General features: G+C 45.4%; 1 protein-coding gene across 5 annotated transcripts in view; it reads right to left on the bottom strand.

Annotated features, from left to right (window-relative positions):
* The window catches only part of MYO9A (myosin IXA), a 169,347-nt gene that overhangs the window by 39,684 nt on the left and 111,193 nt on the right, over positions 1-18,470 (bottom strand). For all 5 annotated transcript variants that reach the window (XM_027724157.2, XM_027724137.2, XM_027724165.2 and 2 more), the window contains 5 exons: positions 18,045-18,179; positions 9,296-9,417; positions 8,137-8,278; positions 7,267-7,462; positions 2,945-3,064 (listed from right to left, as the gene is read on the bottom strand). In XM_027724157.2, the coding sequence (XP_027579958.2) occupies positions 2,945-3,064; positions 7,267-7,462; positions 8,137-8,278; positions 9,296-9,417; positions 18,045-18,179 (715 nt within the window). The remainder of the gene's footprint in view (positions 1-2,944; positions 3,065-7,266; positions 7,463-8,136; positions 8,279-9,295; positions 9,418-18,044; positions 18,180-18,470) is intronic.

The raw sequence follows: 18,470 nt of genomic DNA on the forward strand, positions 1-18,470 counted from the left end.
TAATACAGCTCAGGTGCTGAGCTAAAAGGGGTCCTGAGGATCTTTTTGTTCTCAAAGATGAATACAAAGCAAATACAAAGCCAAGACCTGAGCTCGTCCGGCTGCTCTGCCATTCCTGAGAGCCTGAAATCCCTGAGGAGAAGATGAATTCCTACCAAACCTTCACAGGTGACATCCCTTTAACAGGACATCTCCCGTCCTCCTGGACCCGGTGAGATGTTGTAACAGTTTGTCTTGAAGCTGAAGTTGGGCAGGAGGTGCCTGGAAAGATCCACTTGGTGAAGTGACTGGATCTAAAGGTGGCCAAATGTCCTAGAAATGTGGGCAAAAGGAAATTTGGGAATGTGCTGCCACAGGTCATCTTCGATCCCTCCTGTGCTCTAAGGCAGGACCAAATCCCTTCTGCTGAGAACGTCTGGCAACCTCCAGCTCTGGAGGTTTTTGGAAAGCCAGGCAGATAATCCATGGGAATGCCTTGAGCTCAAAACTTTTCAATCCCTCTTTTTGCTATTTAAGCCATTTTTTGGTTACATTTCTTGTCCTAGGAGTGTTCTCTCACCTCTTCCAAGACTGGCATTTCTGTGCCCAAAGTTGCTGGTTTACAGCACAGAAACCCAGTTGTAAAGAGGGGAAAAATAGGAATAATCAGGAATCTGCTTGAAATATTGCTTTATACAAACCAAAAATGAAGACTTTTCTATGTTGTGCCATCACTTGGCTCTTTAAAGCAGAAATTCAGCAGTGCCACAGCCAAATAAAAGCTGCCACGCTGATGTAGCCCCTTTTCTGGGAAATACAGGGGGGAATTCTGTAAACAGAAGGGAAGCAGGTCTTACATTTAAGCTGATGAGCCACATGTGGCTTTGAGAATTCTGTATAGTGAATATAGGATATTGTAAATATTATGCTCTGCATGAAAGGACAGCGGTGTGGGGGCAAACACTCCCTCCCCTTCATCCAGCCCAGACACAGACTGATCTGTTTTACATTTCAGGCAGGGAATTATTCTGATTTTTCAAGAACATTCCTTTTTCTTCAGCTAGAGTGTTTCACAAAGATGGCCTGATTTGCCCAACAGGTGTTTGTCCTCATGGAGAGGAGCCTTGGATAATCCCAGTCTACTCCCTACTGAGGAACATCAACCAGCAGACCTTTGGTCTTGAGCTCAGGAATGTCTAAACCCAGTGCCTTGCTCTGGAGAAAGACTATTAATTGATGGACCCAATGGTGCCAGGGAAGCAGCTCAGATGGCCAGGGAAGGGTGATCAGTTGGCTGTGGAAGCTGAATACAGAGGGACCTAAAAGGAATCTCAATAAACTCATCAAATCAATTAGTTTTCTCTCTTTTTTTTTTGTGGCAGAACTAATTGCACAGTTCAAGACAAGGAGATGATTTTGCTTCCTCTCTCGAGGATGACATGGATGTGACCTCATCTGATTTCTGGGAGAAGTTGAGTCCCCAGGGCAACCTCAGCCCAAAGAGCTTCGCCTGCGGGGCCCACGGACCTGCTGAATTCGGAACAGAAAAATCACACACACTCCAAGCCTGGTTTAGCCAAAGCTGGAGAGCCTGGGAGAGCAGAACACCCCGTGGGAAGATGGGAATGATTTCTGGATGCAGAACAGGAATTACTCGTTGGTCTGGGCAGATGCTCTTGGCCAATTCACAAACTATGGAGATGCCGGATCCACACATAAGATTAATCCCGAGAGAGCCCAGACTGTGTGGACTAGTCTATAATAAGTGAGGTTTTAAGATGCTGAGCTCAACTTTGCTGCTTCCTGTTAAGTTAAAGCTCCTTGAGTTGTATGAATTTCCTTCTTCCCATTAAAAAACTGCAAATAAACCCCCAAAACCTTCCAAATTGCTGAGTTAACTTGCAAATTAAAGTTAAATTGATGAATTAATTACAAGTAAAATAACTGTTAATCACCTTCCTTTTCAATGGTTTCTTAGTGACATCAGTGAGGTCACTTAGCACAACACCACATAACAAAATCTAAAACCTAGTCAAATTTAGTATTACTCCTTTATATTTTCTTACAGGAGTGGTGGGAACTGGTAGGAAAAAACAATTTAGTTAAAATAAGAATGAAAGTCTAAATTAAGAACTGAACCACCTCTGCTCCCCCAACCCCACAGGCTGCAGGAAGCACAGACACCTGACAGAAAGTTTCTAACGGGAAACCCAGAGCTGTGAAGACTTAAAATGCACCTACTGCACTTACCACGCTCAGCTCTGCAGAGAAAAAAAGGTGGTTTGCATTTCCCCCTAAATTTCATGTTTAAGCACCTTGGGCTGAGGCTCTGCCCGTGCAGACTGTGCACAGCAGAGCTCTAGTGCTGTCAGCTTCAACGTGCCACACGAAGGGAGAGGGTAATGGTAAGAAAATGAGATAGCTAAACATGAGAGCACCAAATATCTCTTTATATATGCAAATAAAACAGAGTAGTGCAGGCAGGAGTGTCCATGTTGTCATGCAGGATGAGTTTGTTACGTGACAGAGGAGGAGTGAGGAGGAAGAAGTGGAGACCAAGTGCATCTTAACTCATTCTGTAAAATAACATTGCCAAATGCATCTGCTTTAAGTAAAAGCCCTTGGAGACAATCTTTTCACAAGTTAGTTTTGAAGCCCAATGAAACCTAAATGAAGTAAAATTCCAGGTGTACCAGCACCCTACCTTGTATCAGGAATATTCCTTAACATCAACAGGGAAACCACCAACGATGGTCACCCCCAGAGAGGTGACTTTGCTTTTCATTTTCCTCTTCCAACTGTGCCTAATGATTTCCCAATAGGGTCCAAATTGCTCTAAGGCACTGGCTTGATGCTGGAAGGCTCCTGGGGCATTGTTTTTGACCTTTTGGACACAGAATGCACCTGGTTTCCATTTCTGGTGTGAGTGCCGTATCAGAGGGGAGGGTGGGTGGGGGAGCCTTACTGTACTTCTCCTCCTTGCACCTCTGCAGGATCTCTAAGCTCCTCTGATGGACTGGGTGGTGGAGAAAGCTAAAACTATCCACACTTTTCAAAACCGCACATGGCACTGCATCATCATGCCCTTGGGAAGCAAAATAAAAACAAACAAAAAAAAATGGAGAGAAGAGAGAGATTATATGAGCAGAAATCAGGAGAGGGGCAAGAACGAGCCCCAGGGACGCGAGAGCTCGAGGGTCGCGTCGACACAATTTAACTTCGGTTTCCTCCGGACACGGTGCTGTGGCACAAGAGCTGGACCACATCCCAATCCCAATCATAATCCTTCTTAGCCAGAGCATAATCACTTTATAATCGCTCCAAGATTCTTTGGGCAAAAATTAGATTATTACATAAATTTACTTTTATTAATTTCTTTTAAAACCCTTCCTGTGCCTCTGCCAGGAGCTTCCCGCAGTTCCCAGTGCAGATGCTCCCTGACAGGGCCACCTGGAATCATCACCCTGCACCCCAGTGCCACACTTTGCTCAGAAAATGGCAATTAAAAGGAAAAATATAAATTCTTTGCATTAAACAGGGGTTTCATGCTCCTGGAGGGCAGATTGGAGTTTGGCATGATAGGTTTGAGGCCCAGAGTTGGAAGGAGCCACTGCTGCGCCGCCAAGGGGAGTTTTGGTGGCCCAGCTCTGACCGTGGGGTGGAGGAGAGGTCACACAGGTGACACTGTGACAACCTCTCCGTCACCCTTGGCCATGCCAAGGGACATGTGACGCTCCCGTGAGGTGCGATGAGGTCACCGAGGAGTTACCTTGTGCCGGCACGTACGGAAGCATTTCATACCAACACATCGAATCATCAGAAAGGACCTGCATGAACTTCCCAAAGGAACACTCTCAAGGGGCCTCTTCCTCACATTCACACCAGTGAGACCTCAAGGACCAAGTTTGTGATTGCTGTCACCTTTACTTGGCAAATACAGCTGGGGTTTTTTAATTCTTTCACAGGAGGTTGGCTTTTTTGGTGCCCAGTTTCAGGGATAAATCTGCAGAAGCCCCTGGGATTGTTTCTGATGAGGTGTTATTGTGTAGGTCCACAGTGGGCACTGACCCACGGACCAACCCTTGGGGGCCAAATCCAGCTGCAGAGCCCACTGAGGACAGGCAGAGGCCTAAGACCATGAAACCTTTGTCAGAGAGAGGATTTGGGTCCAGCAAAACCAGGGTGAGAAAGCTGGGACTCTCCACAGTCAGGTTTATAAGAACAGCACCATTTTTTCCACCAAAGGATTAGGGGCTTTTTTTTGTGTAATACATTCGTAGTGATGATACAGCAAAAAAAGTCAATTAGCCAAATTTCTTCCCTAAAAAGCTTGATAATGTTCCTTTAATCAAAGTTCACAAACAAATCTAGTTCAAACACGTAGTTCTATTGGACCATTTCGACCCTCACTGATAAACTCACTGATAAAAATAATTAAAAATCAAAGTATTGAAGAATTTCACCCTTCAGCCAACTGCAGGTTGTGTTCCATCCAAGGAGAGTTGGCAGCACTTGGGCAGAAGAGAAAGATACCCAACAAAATTCACACTGACACCACTTTGCTGCTTTTCACCTACAGGTTCACGAGGACAATCACACTGTCACCAAAAGCTGCACTATCAGGAGCACAAAAAAAAGGAAAGTCCCCAAAGCCAGCAGGAAAAAATGCTGATTATTCTTCCAGGAGCATCCCCAGCACTGGTGGGCACTGCTGGCATGGAGGAGATAACCAAGAGGATGATGCAAAGGGAAGCAGAGCAAAGTTGTGCAGAGCTGCTTATCCATAAGCCAGGGATTTTTCAGGAAAATCCCCGTTGGGTGTTGCAAGGGTGACTTAGATGGGGAAAAGCAAGAGAGATCCAGCTGGGGTTGAGACAAAAGAGTGCAAAGAGCCCTAAATGAAAGAAGCCTGTTGCAGATATTTCCCTGCCTCCTTACCACACCTGCCTTGAAAAAAAATTCTATACAGATATTAAATGTGCACATGTGGATGAACACGTGTGAGAGAAGTTATTCTCACTTATCTACCATCATTGTATCAAAAGCTCCACAGCTGTGGGCAGTCAGATGCTCAAATCTGGCTCATTAAAGCCATCAAGGTTTGATAAAACCCAAAATAAACCTCAAACATGTGCTGTCTTTGATTCTCTGCTTTTTACTTTGGAGATGGGGTTATTTTAGTGATACTTTAATCACTCCCAAATGCTTTCTGCCACAAGTGAAAAAATATCAGTTTGGGGCTTTTCTGCATTGTTTTAGGGAGAAGCATCTGGCAGTGGATGTATCACACTACCCCAGCCCATCCCACTGGCCAGACACTGGCCAAGCCTTCTGCCAAGTCCACCTCCCCCAAACCACCTGCTTTATGGTGCTTTGGCAAGATGGATGGGATTTTGGAGGAGGACAACTGAGAGGGAGATGGGCATGAGGCCACAGCAAAAGTGGATGAAAACATTGCTACAGATCTCACCTTGCTAAGGGTGACCCGGGCAGAAGTCAGAATCCCAGGATGATTTGGGTTGGAAGGGAGGTTAAAGATCATCCAGTTCCACGCCCTGCCATGGGCAGGGACACCTTCCACTAGACCAGGTTACTCCAAGTCCTGTCCAACCTGGATGGTCATGCCAGGAGATGGTGGGGCATCTTAAAGTGAGTGGTCCCAGCTCCACCGTCATTTGTAGGGCTTTCCCATGGATAAGGTGACCTCAGTATGGAAATTAGATTTATGTAACCTCCTCCCACTAGTTCTGGTGACTTCCCCATGACTTTTCCCCAATTTGATGCCCAGAGAAATTCAGGGTATAAACGATCTGAGGATTGTCAGGAAGTTGAAGACAAACCTTATACAGCTTTCTGAGTGTTTGTATGTTTTTTGCTTTCCTTTGAGTCAAAAATCAGAGGTTACAAAGAAAGCCATTTGAAAACAGGCCAAAGGACACCAGACAGACAAAAGAGCAGCACCACATGCTAGAAAAGGTTTAAAAACTCAGCCATCACTATGATTAGTTAGTTTTGGCATGGAAAGAGAAGGCAATGCAAGAATTGAGTCTCAGAATTGTCTGAAAACCTCCTGGACTCTAATTTATACCTGTATATTGATATAATAGAGATATAGGCAAGTTTGGCTACAAACTCCACACTGAAGAGCAGAAGGGCAGCTGAGGAGGGAGGAGACGAGCACGACCAGTGGCCAGAGACACAGAAAGCAAAGCAGGGCTTGAAATTAGCTCTTATTTCCCAAGACTGAACAGATTTTTATCATCTCCTGGGCCAGCTCACTTTGGTTCAGCCTGGGCTTTACGCAAGATGAAAATGCAAAGATGGATTTTGGAAGTCAAAGGTCTTTGCCATCTCCCTCTTGGCATCATGAAGCCCCACTGTCCATAAACATGCCTGGATGTGCCAGACAGACTCTAGTTCATGAGGAACATCTTTTCTCTTCCACCACATCCGAGTGGTTTGCCAGGAAGAGCTGAAAGCTGATGTTATGCCTCCTGCTCTTCTTGGGATTCGCTCCCAAGAAAATGATTCTTTCTGCTTGCACAGCTTCCATCCCTATGCTCCTTGTCCCAGGCTCCTCCATGATACACCTCTCTGATTAAAAAATAATTCATGGGGCAGCTCTGGGCTTAATTCTAACTCAGCTGACATTTTCCCTGCTGAGGCTCTAATTTCATCACAAATTTCAAGCCCTCTTGTGCCCAGAAATGAATAGTAATGGCTTGTACCCGTCTGCCCCAAATTGCTTTATACAGAGAAATGGTCTGAAAGCACAGCCAGGCCTTGCCTGCCCCAGCATGATGATGCACCATCACTTCTCTTTAATTTAATGCCTGTGAGGCTGTTCTGGGTGACTGCAAAGCCATGAATTTTGCTACACAAGAGACACGCTCTCTTGGAGCTGAAAGGGTGAACAGCTTGGAAAATGACAGAGAAGAATTATTGCCTTTTTTTGGTTGTAATGGCTCAAGAACTCAAACAAAACCAATTTGCCTTTTTTGCTGGATAATTTTTACGCCTCTGAATGTTCAGGTTTTCCTATCCATGCACCCATAAAAAATGGAAAAATTCAAGCAGCAGTAAAGCGAAAATATTTTCTTGTGATATGTTAAATTCCAAATGTCCCTTTAAATGTAACTCCTGCAAGAAACCCACCTGCCATTTTAACAAGTTTTTTAACAGATTAATCGCTTAATAAGTCAGGCTACTTAAAACAGTATAATAATATCTTCGACCTCAATTGCAGCTGCAAAGCAGGCACCAGGATTAGGAGAGGGACACACGTACCAGTTTTCTTCTCCACGTATCGTTTCCCAGCCTCCCTAAAGGCCACCGTGGCCCTGAAGAAGGCCCTCAGGACGGCCCAGCGGAAAACAGCCACGGGGTCAATCCCGATCATTCCGCAGATGAAGGCATTCCTGCTGCTCCGCAGCAGAGCCACGATGTCCGGCCGCATGTGGTCTGTGTTCTTCTCCCGGAAATCCTGGGAAAGGAGGAAAAGGAAGGGGAGAAAAGAGGAAAATAAACAATATCCACACGATATTCTGGGTAAGATCTTCCACGACTATTGAGTCCTGCTTCCACCTTCCTTTTCTGCTCCCATATTAGATGGGACCATCATCTTTCTGACCATCATCTCTGACGCTTATAATGGGCATTTATTGTATCAGAAACACGATTAAATCCTGAGGCTCTTTATCCCCCAGGCTCCCCTGCCCACCAGAATTCCCTCTGCTGGCATGAGTAGAAATCGGGTCAACTTTGAAATGGTTCCCGTGGGATTTCAGGAAGTACCTGTGGCAGTGGGATGCTGAGACCTGAGCTCACGTGACCTGGTTTAAAACTGGCTCCTGATGAGTAAAACATTGGGCTTTCTGCACAAACCAAGCCCAGAAAGGTCACCAGCCACACAATTTCAACCTGTCATCGGGACATAGCACTAACCTAAATTCCTCCCCCAAATGCCCATGTGGAGGAGAACAGGAAGCCCCAGTCCCAACCTTCTCATTCCAGCCAAGCTTTTCACCAAACACTTCTCTCCCAACCCACATGTCTCTCCTTGAGCCAAAATCTCTCCAAAACACGTCTGTGGAGCCTCCCCTTCCCCATCCCAGATTGAAATGGAAACAACTCCCAGGGAACAGCTGGGGGACAGACCTTGACTCCGTACTTCACTTTGCCGGCGTAGTGTTTGATGATGAAAGCCGGCTCCATGACTGCTGGAAACTCGATGTAGGAATTCCCTTCATGTTGACGCTTAAATTTGTCCAGCAGCGTCTGGTTTGTGGCTTGGGGAAAACTGAGTGGGAAGAATTAAACAGAAGAGAGCTGTAAACACAAGGGAAAAGCTTTTACCCCTTTTTTCTCGACCACAAAAGGGAAAACAGAGATATCCTGAGCTTCCATTTCTGTGCCTGCTTGGGCAGAGCCTCTGAGTAAGAGCAAGGCAATCCTCCATCCTCCAGCTTCATGTAAATCTGCAGCTTGGGGGTGTATTCCACAACTTTCCCTAATTTGAAGTGGTTTAGCCCAGCACAGAATTGCTGGGACAGCATCACTCTGCTCAGTGAGACAGGAAGCAGGGCAGAAACCTCCGAGCAAATGGTGGGAGGACACCTCGTGTCCTGGGCCACAGCCATGTGGATCTGAGGTGACCTCAGCAAAACTGCCCTTCCCTGCCCTTCACATGGAGAGAACTGGCAGGAGTATCTGACAGAAGAACAATTTTGCTCCGAAGTTTCCACCCAAAGGCAGCCCCAGAGGCACACGCTCCTCTGGGAACTTCCACCGAGATGAGCCAGGTGGATGAACCAAGGATGCACATCTGAGCTGCATCCCTGATGCCCATGAAACCCTGGGGAAGTGCAGCCCCTAAACAGGAGTGCCCTCAGCTCATTCAGGCTTAATTTTTACAGTAAGTTGATAAATCCACTTTATACCCCACTAACAGCACCCACACAGCCTGCACTCGGCTTCTCCCTTCACTAAGCTCAGCCTCAAGAATGTTCCTGTTGTTACACTGTAAGGGACAGGGAGAAAAAGGAGGAGAGAAGCAAGAGAAACCTTCTCCCTTCCCTTTAATGGAAGAAATTCTGGAAAAACAATTTGAATGACTATTTGTAAAGGCTTTTTGCTCAGCTTGCTGGCTGTCCACCACTTGCATTACCACCTCGAAAAGAAAACTAGAGACACAAATCAGCCCAGTGAGATAATCAGCACCTTTCTGGGAAGAATCACAAGAGGTAAAAATAAAGGATAAACACATTTGAAGTGAAAAACCCAAAATCACTGGCAAAGCCAGCACTTTCCTACTCACTTGCTTTCCTCGTCCAGCAGATGGAGCAGCCCCGTTGGCTTCTTGCTGATCAGGTTGATGCAGCTGGAGTTGTCTATGTAGTCGATGTTGTGCCAGCTAATTCCTTCTGCTCTATATTCCTCCTAAAAAAGCCCCACAGATGACATAATGTTTGGTGCAAGCAAAAACAAAAGGTAAAATTCAAACAGGTTTGAATCCTTCTGCTGTTGGACCCCAGAGCTGGAGGCAGCTTTGCAGGGGGGGTCTCACCTGAATGGGGCAGAGGGGCAGAATCCCCCACACTGTGGGATCAGCCCAGGGCACAGGAGGGGTTTTGGATGCCAGGGGCACATCAACCAAAGCATCACCCAACATATTTGCATCAATATTATTATTTAGTTGCTGGAAGAAAACTGGTACAATATATACAATACATTCCTTTAACAGCAAGAAAAAGCAGTACATCTCCTCCTGATTCCATGGGCTTTGCTCTTCTGGATCTCACACTACTAATGCCTGGTGCTCTACAGGCTAATGAAGAGCCCTCCAGGTAGCCAAGGTCACCACTCCAAGACCAGCAGAGACATGACCCTCTACAGGAAAAGTGAGGATCTGTCCCTAAATTCATGCTGAGGCAAAAAAAACCTCAGCTTTTTTCCACCAAAATAACTCCAACTCTTGCTCTCTTGTGAAGCTCATCTCCTCCGAGACAGATTTTCAGATGGATTTCTTGAAGAACTCCTATGTAGAAATTATTTTAGGGAATCTGGATGAAAGTAGAGTTTAAAAATCATAATTTTTATCATATGCTTTTAAGGCTCGTGACTCACTGTCTAAACAGAGAGATTGGAATGTGCACCTTACTCCATGTGGTAGAAAAAGCCCTACAGAGCCAAGCTGTGTTTTTACTTCTCTACCGTAGAACATTGTGATGGCAGAATTGAAGAAAAGGAAAAAACTCTTAAAATCCTAATTTGATGCATCTCTCTAGCAATCCAATTAATTATATTATTGCTATCTGCCTTTATTTTTAACATGAGCAAACAACCTCAAAAACGGTCCATCCAACTCTCCTCATCCAAAATTAACATGAACTCCACAGATATTATTTTTAGAATTAAAGAGCATCAAGTGCTTTGAGACATTTCACAGGAAATTTTTCCTAAAAACTCCCTACAAGGTCCTGAATTCCGTATTGGAGACACCATCCACCCCTAAACCAACAATACAGACTCTGTGCAGGCCTAGAAGGAGGTTTTAAATTCCTTAAAGCCTTTTGGGTTCAAAATATGACTCATCCCATTACAAAAAAAACCCCTGAAAATACAGAACAACTCCACATTATGGATTTTATTTTTTAATTTAATTTTATATTCTTTTTCCTTCAGGTTCTGCAGAGCAACCAGCACACATGCACCACAACATTTTCAACTCCCTGTAAACTACAGGCACTTCAAAACCAGGTATTTGAGTAAAACTCACCACATTTTCAGCGCAAGGCAGGAAAAAAGTTCCTGCACGGGCTGCGTGTTCCGGAGCTTCTCCTGAGCGATTCAGGAGAGGGATGGTGGTAACGGGAGTCGGCATCATCCATCAACCCCCTGCCTCTGACAGCCCCTTAATTGAGTGCAGGGTCCATTAGTCCCAGCTTTGCCAGCTCAAGCCTGGCCGGGAGCAGCCGGAGAGCAATAAATTGAGGAGCTGATCCCAGAGCAGCGTTTACTTCAGTGCTCACAGGTGGCTGGGGGAGGTTACTGCACTCACCTATTTATTACTGTGACTCCTCTTTGAAATACTTCTATGGGGGCCTTCCATTTTTGTTCCCCCCCAAACCTCAAATTATGCAGTTTTAAGCCTCCACGTGTCCAAACCAGGCACAAACCATCACCCTGATCTCGAAGCCTCTAGACATCCATCCATGTGGGGCAGCTGCACATTGAAGGGGGCTCCATGCTAAAAACTTCTCCCGCTCCTCAAATCAGTGCAAAATCACCAACTGGCAATGCCAGATGTTGAGTTTTTTTAACTAATGACCCTAAAAGAGCAGTGTTCTGGTGTCTATTTCTCCAGGCTCATTTTGGGCTCTTCCACAGCCTTCAGGCCAGTCGTCACGTCCCTCCTGGCCTCGGTTCCTTCAGCTGCAGGATTTTGGCTAATTTTCCCTTCTTCGGCTCTTCTTTTTCCTCTGGGCTGGGTCAGAAACACTCAGTCCCAGGCCCTGGGGTTTCTTTGCTCCCTCCCTTCCATCCCCACTGCAACCTCTTGCTGTGTTGGCCAAATGTGAAGAGGGATTAAAGTCCTCATCTAAAAACCTTTTCCACAATAACTCAGACGTGCTCTCGTTTCAAGACAGGCGCATACACAGCAGCAGGAACCATTCCAAAGCTTAAATGGAAAAAAAATTCCCCTTATTTCTTTTTTCCTAGCATTTTTCCAGTTATTGGTTTGGTTGCCTTCAGAATCACAGCTCAGGAGATGTAACTATGGCTTTGGGATTGACCAGTGTAATTCCTGGGGTGTTTCCTGGTCTCAGAACACCCTGGAGATTGTCCACATAAAGGTAGAAGCTTTAGGGTAAAATTGTATATCTGTTAAACTTAATTAAATTGCAGTTATTAATACTCTATATAATTTCTACATTCATATTCTCCTGACTGTCTTCCCGCAGAATTCAGGAATTTTTAAATCCTTAAAATATCCTCCAAAATATTCCTTCACTTCTGAGTACAACAATAAAGCCTCTGCCATCCTTTGATGGATGCAGGGTCCTCGCAGAACACTGGAATATTAAGGAATTCCATCCAAACAACACGAGGTTTTCATTTGACAAGACAAAGACAACATGAAACACTTTCAGTCCATTCAAACCAAAAAAACTCGAACTGGAGGTTAATTAAAAATCAGCTTAAATTTATACTTTGACTTCAAACTAAGATATGTTCAGCGGCCAATTCAAATGTCCTATTCCTAGAAGACCATCTTTACATTTCAATTTCTTGAAATCACCACTATCTACTGAAGTTTCTAGTGCAGTAATGTCCACAGAGCCCAGGTTTTGGCATCCTTGCTCCCAATACAAATGTGGGGATTTATTCCTCCCATCCCTGGGCAGCTGAAACCTGAGCGATGCAAGTTCCCTGGAAAGGAGAGCACTGAGCTCCCAGACTTGGCAAAAGAAATGGAGCGAAGAAGTAAAAAAAGCCACTGGGGTTTTTTTTAGAGTCCAGCAGCTCCATGTTTTCATTTAATTATTGGGTGAGATGCCACTGATTGTTCTCCAGGTGACCTGTAGAACCACCACAAGGAGATTCACACTTCCCAAACATTCAGAACAACTTTGCTGCCCTGAGCATGACGACACTGGCAGGAAGTCCACCTTGGTGCGTCACCAAAGGGACTCATTCTGCTGGAGCGAGCACCGTCACTGCTCGGGGGGACCTGGGGAAGTGCTGGCCTGGGCAGTGCTGGGTTAGTGAAGCCCAGAATATGCTGAGTTCGACCCACGAGGATCATCAAGTCCAACCCTTAGCCCTGCACAGGCCCATCCCCAACAGTCACACCAGGTGCCCCACAGGATCATCCAAATGCTCCTTGAGCTCTGGCAGCCTTGGTGCTGTGCCCACTGCCCTGGGGAGCCTGTTCAGTGCCCGACCACCCTCTGGGGGAAGAACTTTTTCCTGAGATCCAACCTAAACCTCCCCTGACACAACTTCAGGCCACTCCCTGGGATCCTGTCCCTGGTCCCCACAAAACAGAGATCAGTGCCTGTCCCTGCTCTTCCCCTCACGAGGAAGTTGTAACTGCAGTGAGGTCTCCCCTCAGTCTCCTCCTCTCCAGACTGAACAGACCAAGTGCCCTCAGCTGCCCCTCAAGGCCCCTCCCCATCCTCGTTGCCATCCTTAGGACCCTCTCTAATGGCTTAATATCTTTCTAATACTGCAGGTGAGGCTGCCCCAGGGCAGAGCAGAGCGGGACAATCCCCTCCCTGGCCCAGCCGGTGATGCTGGACCTGATGCCCCCCAGGACACGGTTGGCCCTCCCGGCTGCCAGGGCACTGCTGACTCATGGCCAACTTGCCCTTTCAAGGTCCCTTTCCTGGCACTGCTTCCCAGCATCTCATTCCCAGTCTGTCCACACATCTGACTCGATGGTCTCCGAGGGCTTTTCCAGCCTGAAGGACTCTGAGCCTGCGCTGTGTCCCGAGCAGAGCGGGGCTGTGGGGCCACACTCGCTGCCAGCTCAGCAAAACTGCACAATGTGCATTTGGCCTCTCTGACTCAGCTGCAGCTCAGGAGAGAAGGCTGGTGGTGACTTCATCTTGCCTCTCTTCAGGGGAAAAGCCCCATGCATGTATTTATTATATCAAGGAATTCGATCCAAACAACATGAGGTATTTACTACTTAATTATCGCAACCCGATATTCAGAAAGACGTGGCTGAGCAGGGAGGTGGCTCAGGAGAACAGGCAGCATTAATCTGAGTTTTTGTTGTTCCAAAATGATGCTTTTTAGAGCTTCAAATGCACAGAGTGATCTGAATAAAACACAATTTGCAATGCTCAAATATATATAAAAAAAAAAGATATGAAATGGAGATCCAGAGTTTGAAATGCACATGGAATGAGTGTAAATCATTACTGAATCTCAGTATAGCTGACAGCATTACCTGAAGCATAGCAGCATGTAAAATCTGGGGTGCCAAATAAACAGAATGGGGCAGAATAGGCAACATTTTTAAATACGAAAATTACAGGAACTGTAGGAAAGAGAGAGCCAAGCACTATTAAAGACAAACCCCACCTGCCTCCCCCAGGCAGAGCATGAACGCTGCTTATGGCCCACAGTACAAGGAATTTAAGATTAAAATACACATGTTGAGCAGCAGGAAAACCTTCCCAACTGGGCCACTAGGCCTGGTGGAAATTATCCTGCTAGGAACAGAAAAATCCCATCATTTTAGAGTTGAATGTGTTGAGAACGAAGTCCCGTTATCTTTCCGGGAGCGTCGGCCCAGTTCTGTTATCAGGACATTATTCAGGTGCTAAGCCAAACCTAAACACACCCTAATCCAGGCTGGGATTAAAGATTTACAGATCTTGAGTGGGAGAAACCACCCACGAGCCCAAGAGAATCTTTGAGATGCTGGAAAATGTCTTTCCACATCCACACATTCTTGATTATCAGTGACTCCATATCCAGTCACGGTCAACAGTGAATAAAACCAATTAAACAAAAGCAAGTAAATAAAAAAAAAAATCAGAGGAGAAAGCATTAAATACAATTTTTAAGCTCACACCTATCTAGAGTGTCGTGTTCCCTGGGGAACTGGGAATACTGCTCCCCAAAATCCTGTGGTAAAATTCAAAGGTGGTTGGAGCAGAGAAGAAATGAAAGAGGAAATGTGATTAAAAAAAACCCAAACCAAACCAATCCTAAGTTTCCCATCTGTCTAAAAGCACAAAACTGAGGGCTTAGAAAACTCAAATCCAAAGGTGGTGAAAATCAGTCCTGAAGATAAAGGTTTTGCCATGATCTATGAAATTTGTTGCCCTTTCACAGGATATAAAGATGAAAAATTCACCCTGCTTTAACGAGGGCTGTAGGGCACTGGGCAGTTCAGTGCCCAGGATGCTTTCTTCCATAGGATCATATAATATATCCTATAGGAATATTGCCATTAGTTGCAGGGAGAACTGAGAAACAGCCCCAAAAATGACATTTAAAACTCCAAGAGCAGCAGAAAACCCCACGAGCTCATCCCCCTCCTCCCAGATAGAGCCAGCCCAGCCCCAGGACTTCATCTTCCCAAGCCTTTCCTTACCATGGCATAGGAAAACCTTGTTTACACAAGGAAAATTCCCAAGTTAAAGTGGGAAATCAACTGAAAAATCCCTTTTCCCAGTGTAACTCCACGTGGGAACACTTCCCATCATGCTCCTGTCATACAAACTCGTGGAGTGCAGAGCCATACAATAAACAGTTACTTTGGGATGTCTAAATGTATATATTTGGTATAAAAATTCCCGACTAAACAGCAGGGTGTGAAATTCCTCCCTTCTTGCCTCCAACACCATCTGCTTCAGCTTGAGGCGGTGTTTGCAAAGTGAGAAACTAGGAATTAACCCCCTTCCCGATCTCTCTCCATTCCCAGCTGACTTCCCCAGCTTAAAATAATCCCCAAATATTCTTCTATCATCTAATATGTTCAAATGGGCCATTGTTATATGAGAAATGAAAGGAGTTAAACCTTGTAAAAGCTCCTTTCTGGATATGTCTCCATACATCTGCATCCTAAAATCCATTCTGGGCAGCTTGGGAATGTTGTTCACCGCTGGAAATGGCAGCAAGGTGTGGGAAAACCTGTCCACCCAGGATTCATCCATCCAGGAATGACCCCATCCCATGGAGGATTAATTGCTCGTTCAGCAACTGCAGGTTTGGCGTCATGAGCAGAATCATTTATGATAATTAAAATGGGCTTGATATGATAAATCCATGGGGTAGGAGAACCTTACTATGAGGAAGTTCACGAGAAATCCATGAGATGGGAAAACATCATTATTATTAGGAAATTCCTGAATGAACAAGCCCAGTGTCTGGGTCGGTGCCGGTGCTGCAGACAAGGCAGATGCCTCGAGTTCCCGACATCCCTCCAGAAGATTCCAAGGCTGACAATCCAATGTTTTCATTTAGGAACAAGGATTTTTATGTTTGGTCTCAATTTAAGTAGAAAAGAAATTTAAGTAGAAAAGGAATTTATAGATGCAGTCATATACATAAAAATACACACACACACATATATATATATACATATATATATACATATGTATATACACATATATATATATAACACAACACAGACACAATAAATACCAATACATTCTCCATAAATAGAGAGCCTATAAGCAGGTTCTGAAGGCACCCTCTGTCAGTGATACAGTCTGGCAGTGCAGGGGGTCTGAGCAGCCTTCCCTGGAAGCAAAGGTCCTCCCTGGGATGGTTTTCTCCTTTGAGGTGACTATTTCAGCAGCTCCTCAGTAAATGGCAGGAGAATTTGGCTTTATTTTGAGGCTGATGCTTCACCCACTGACAACCTCCCACCTGCTGTACGTAGGCAGCCTAAGATTTAATTTACTGGAATTTGGGCTGCTTTAAACCGGTAGGATCTCCTGGATCTCCTGGCCCAGGAGATCGTGCCCGTGGCCACCTGTGTTGTGCCAGCTCCATCTCCGAGCTCAAATCAGCTCCCTGGGCTTCAGTGGCAACAAGAGTTCAACTACAAATTATATTTGGCTCTCAAAATGGGGAAAATTGAGTTTCCATGGTCCAGTTGGCCACGGTCCCACAAGCTTCTTTTGTGGGAGCATCCTTCTCAACCTGCTCTTCCAACAGCCAGAAGTGTGAGCTTAAAGACACTGCCTGACCTGCTGGCAGATTAATTCCTTTAATTTCTTGTTGTCGAAATTAAAGAGGAAAAGAAATATCTCTACCTATGTCTATCAACACCTGGCAAGGTGCACCAGACGTAGGAAACGTGAAAGGGACCTGCACAGGGGTCATGGTGAGCTCCAGACTGGTCTTCCAGGCTGAACATCTTCTCCCCCTTCCAGTCCCACTCCAAACTTGTGTCAATTAACACACTGGCCCCCAGTTCCAGTTCTGGCTCAACATGACAATTTTTGGCTGGGTTGAAGTATTTTAGAAGCCTTTAGAAGTTTCTTGCTCATCTTTTTGTTAAGAAGGGAGGTCCCATTGCACAGCGCTGTCCTGTGACAATCCACCAACACAGAATCCCAGAATCCCAGACTGGTTTGGGTAGGAAGGGACTTCAAGTCCCTCTAGTTCCACCCCCTGCCATGGGCAGGGACACCTTCCACTAGCCCAGGTTGCTCCAAGCCCTGTCCAACCTGGCCTTCAACACTTCCAGGGATGGGGCAGCCACAGCTTCTCTGGCCAACCTGTGCCAGAGCCTCACCACCCTCACAGACAACAATTCCTTCCCAATATCCCGACTAATCCTGCCCTCTGGCAGGGTGAAGACATTCCCCCCTGGCCTGGCACGCCAGGCCCTTTTTGTACCATTAATAAATAAAACTGGCATCCCTGGCATAGCCTATGCAAATATTTAGTCAATATATCTGAGCAGGAATGATGATAACAGAAAACATCATCTAACTGGAAGAGGCTGAGGAACAGCTCAGAGAAGAGAGGAAAAAAGAGCTCAAGGGATGATGGTGACTCGGAAGAGGGATAATGGCACCTGTAACAAGGCACTTTTCCTAATCTGCCAGGGCCACTGAAGGTCTTAACGCTCTTGAGTCTGACCTTGGAGAACACATGTGAAGTGACATTTCCCCTCTCTCCACACAAATCAACACTGGAAAGCAAAAAACCAGCAGAAGATTGGGGTGGCATCCTCAACAGATGCCAAAATATAACTTCTCTGGGATATTAAATGACACAGAAGCAAGTTCAGGTAAAGGCAAGGAAGGAATTGCTCATGGATGAGTCCCTGAGCACAGATCAAGGAGCAATGGGTAAGGTCTCACGATGTTTTTGTAACCCAAAATGTTCATTTAAACCAGCAAATCTCTGGCTGGATTTTATTTCACAGGAGGCACCGAGTCATACAAGAAATAAGAGGTTAAATCTGAGTAATTCAGTGGACACTCCTTAACAAAAGAGAACCAAAGGGACAATTTAAGGACTTTATCAGCGCCACAAACTGTCAACACTCAGTGGCATCAGAGAATAAATACTGCCAGCCTTACCTGTTCCAGTTTGAAGATGTGCTGGTTGAAGTAGTGCTGCAGGCGCTCGTTGGCAAAGTTGATGCAGAATTGTTCAAAACTGTTGTTTTCATAGTCTTCAAACCCAAAAATATCAAGGACTCCAATGGATAAAGTCTGAAAGGAAAACAAGAGTGAGGATTAGAACAAAAGCACATAAAGTCAGTGGATTGTTCGTAGGGAGCACATAATCCAAAGAATACAGACAGAATTAAATTGAGTTAATAGCAGGAATTTTCCTGGAATCGTTGATATGGTGCCATCTGGAAGAATTCACCCAATCAGAGACACAACGTGTAACTTTAGATATCTGGACAGATGGACTTGTTCTAAGACAAAAGTCCTTTGAGAGGTGGGTTTTTTTTTTAATTTATAGACAAATTGCCATCTTTGAAGAAACCTGAATCC

The sequence above is a fragment of the Pipra filicauda genome, unplaced genomic scaffold (genome assembly GCF_003945595.2).
Source record: "Pipra filicauda isolate LSUMZ 115617 unplaced genomic scaffold, ASM394559v2 scaffold287_size946512_pilon, whole genome shotgun sequence".
Lineage (NCBI taxonomy): Eukaryota > Metazoa > Chordata > Aves > Passeriformes > Pipridae > Pipra > Pipra filicauda.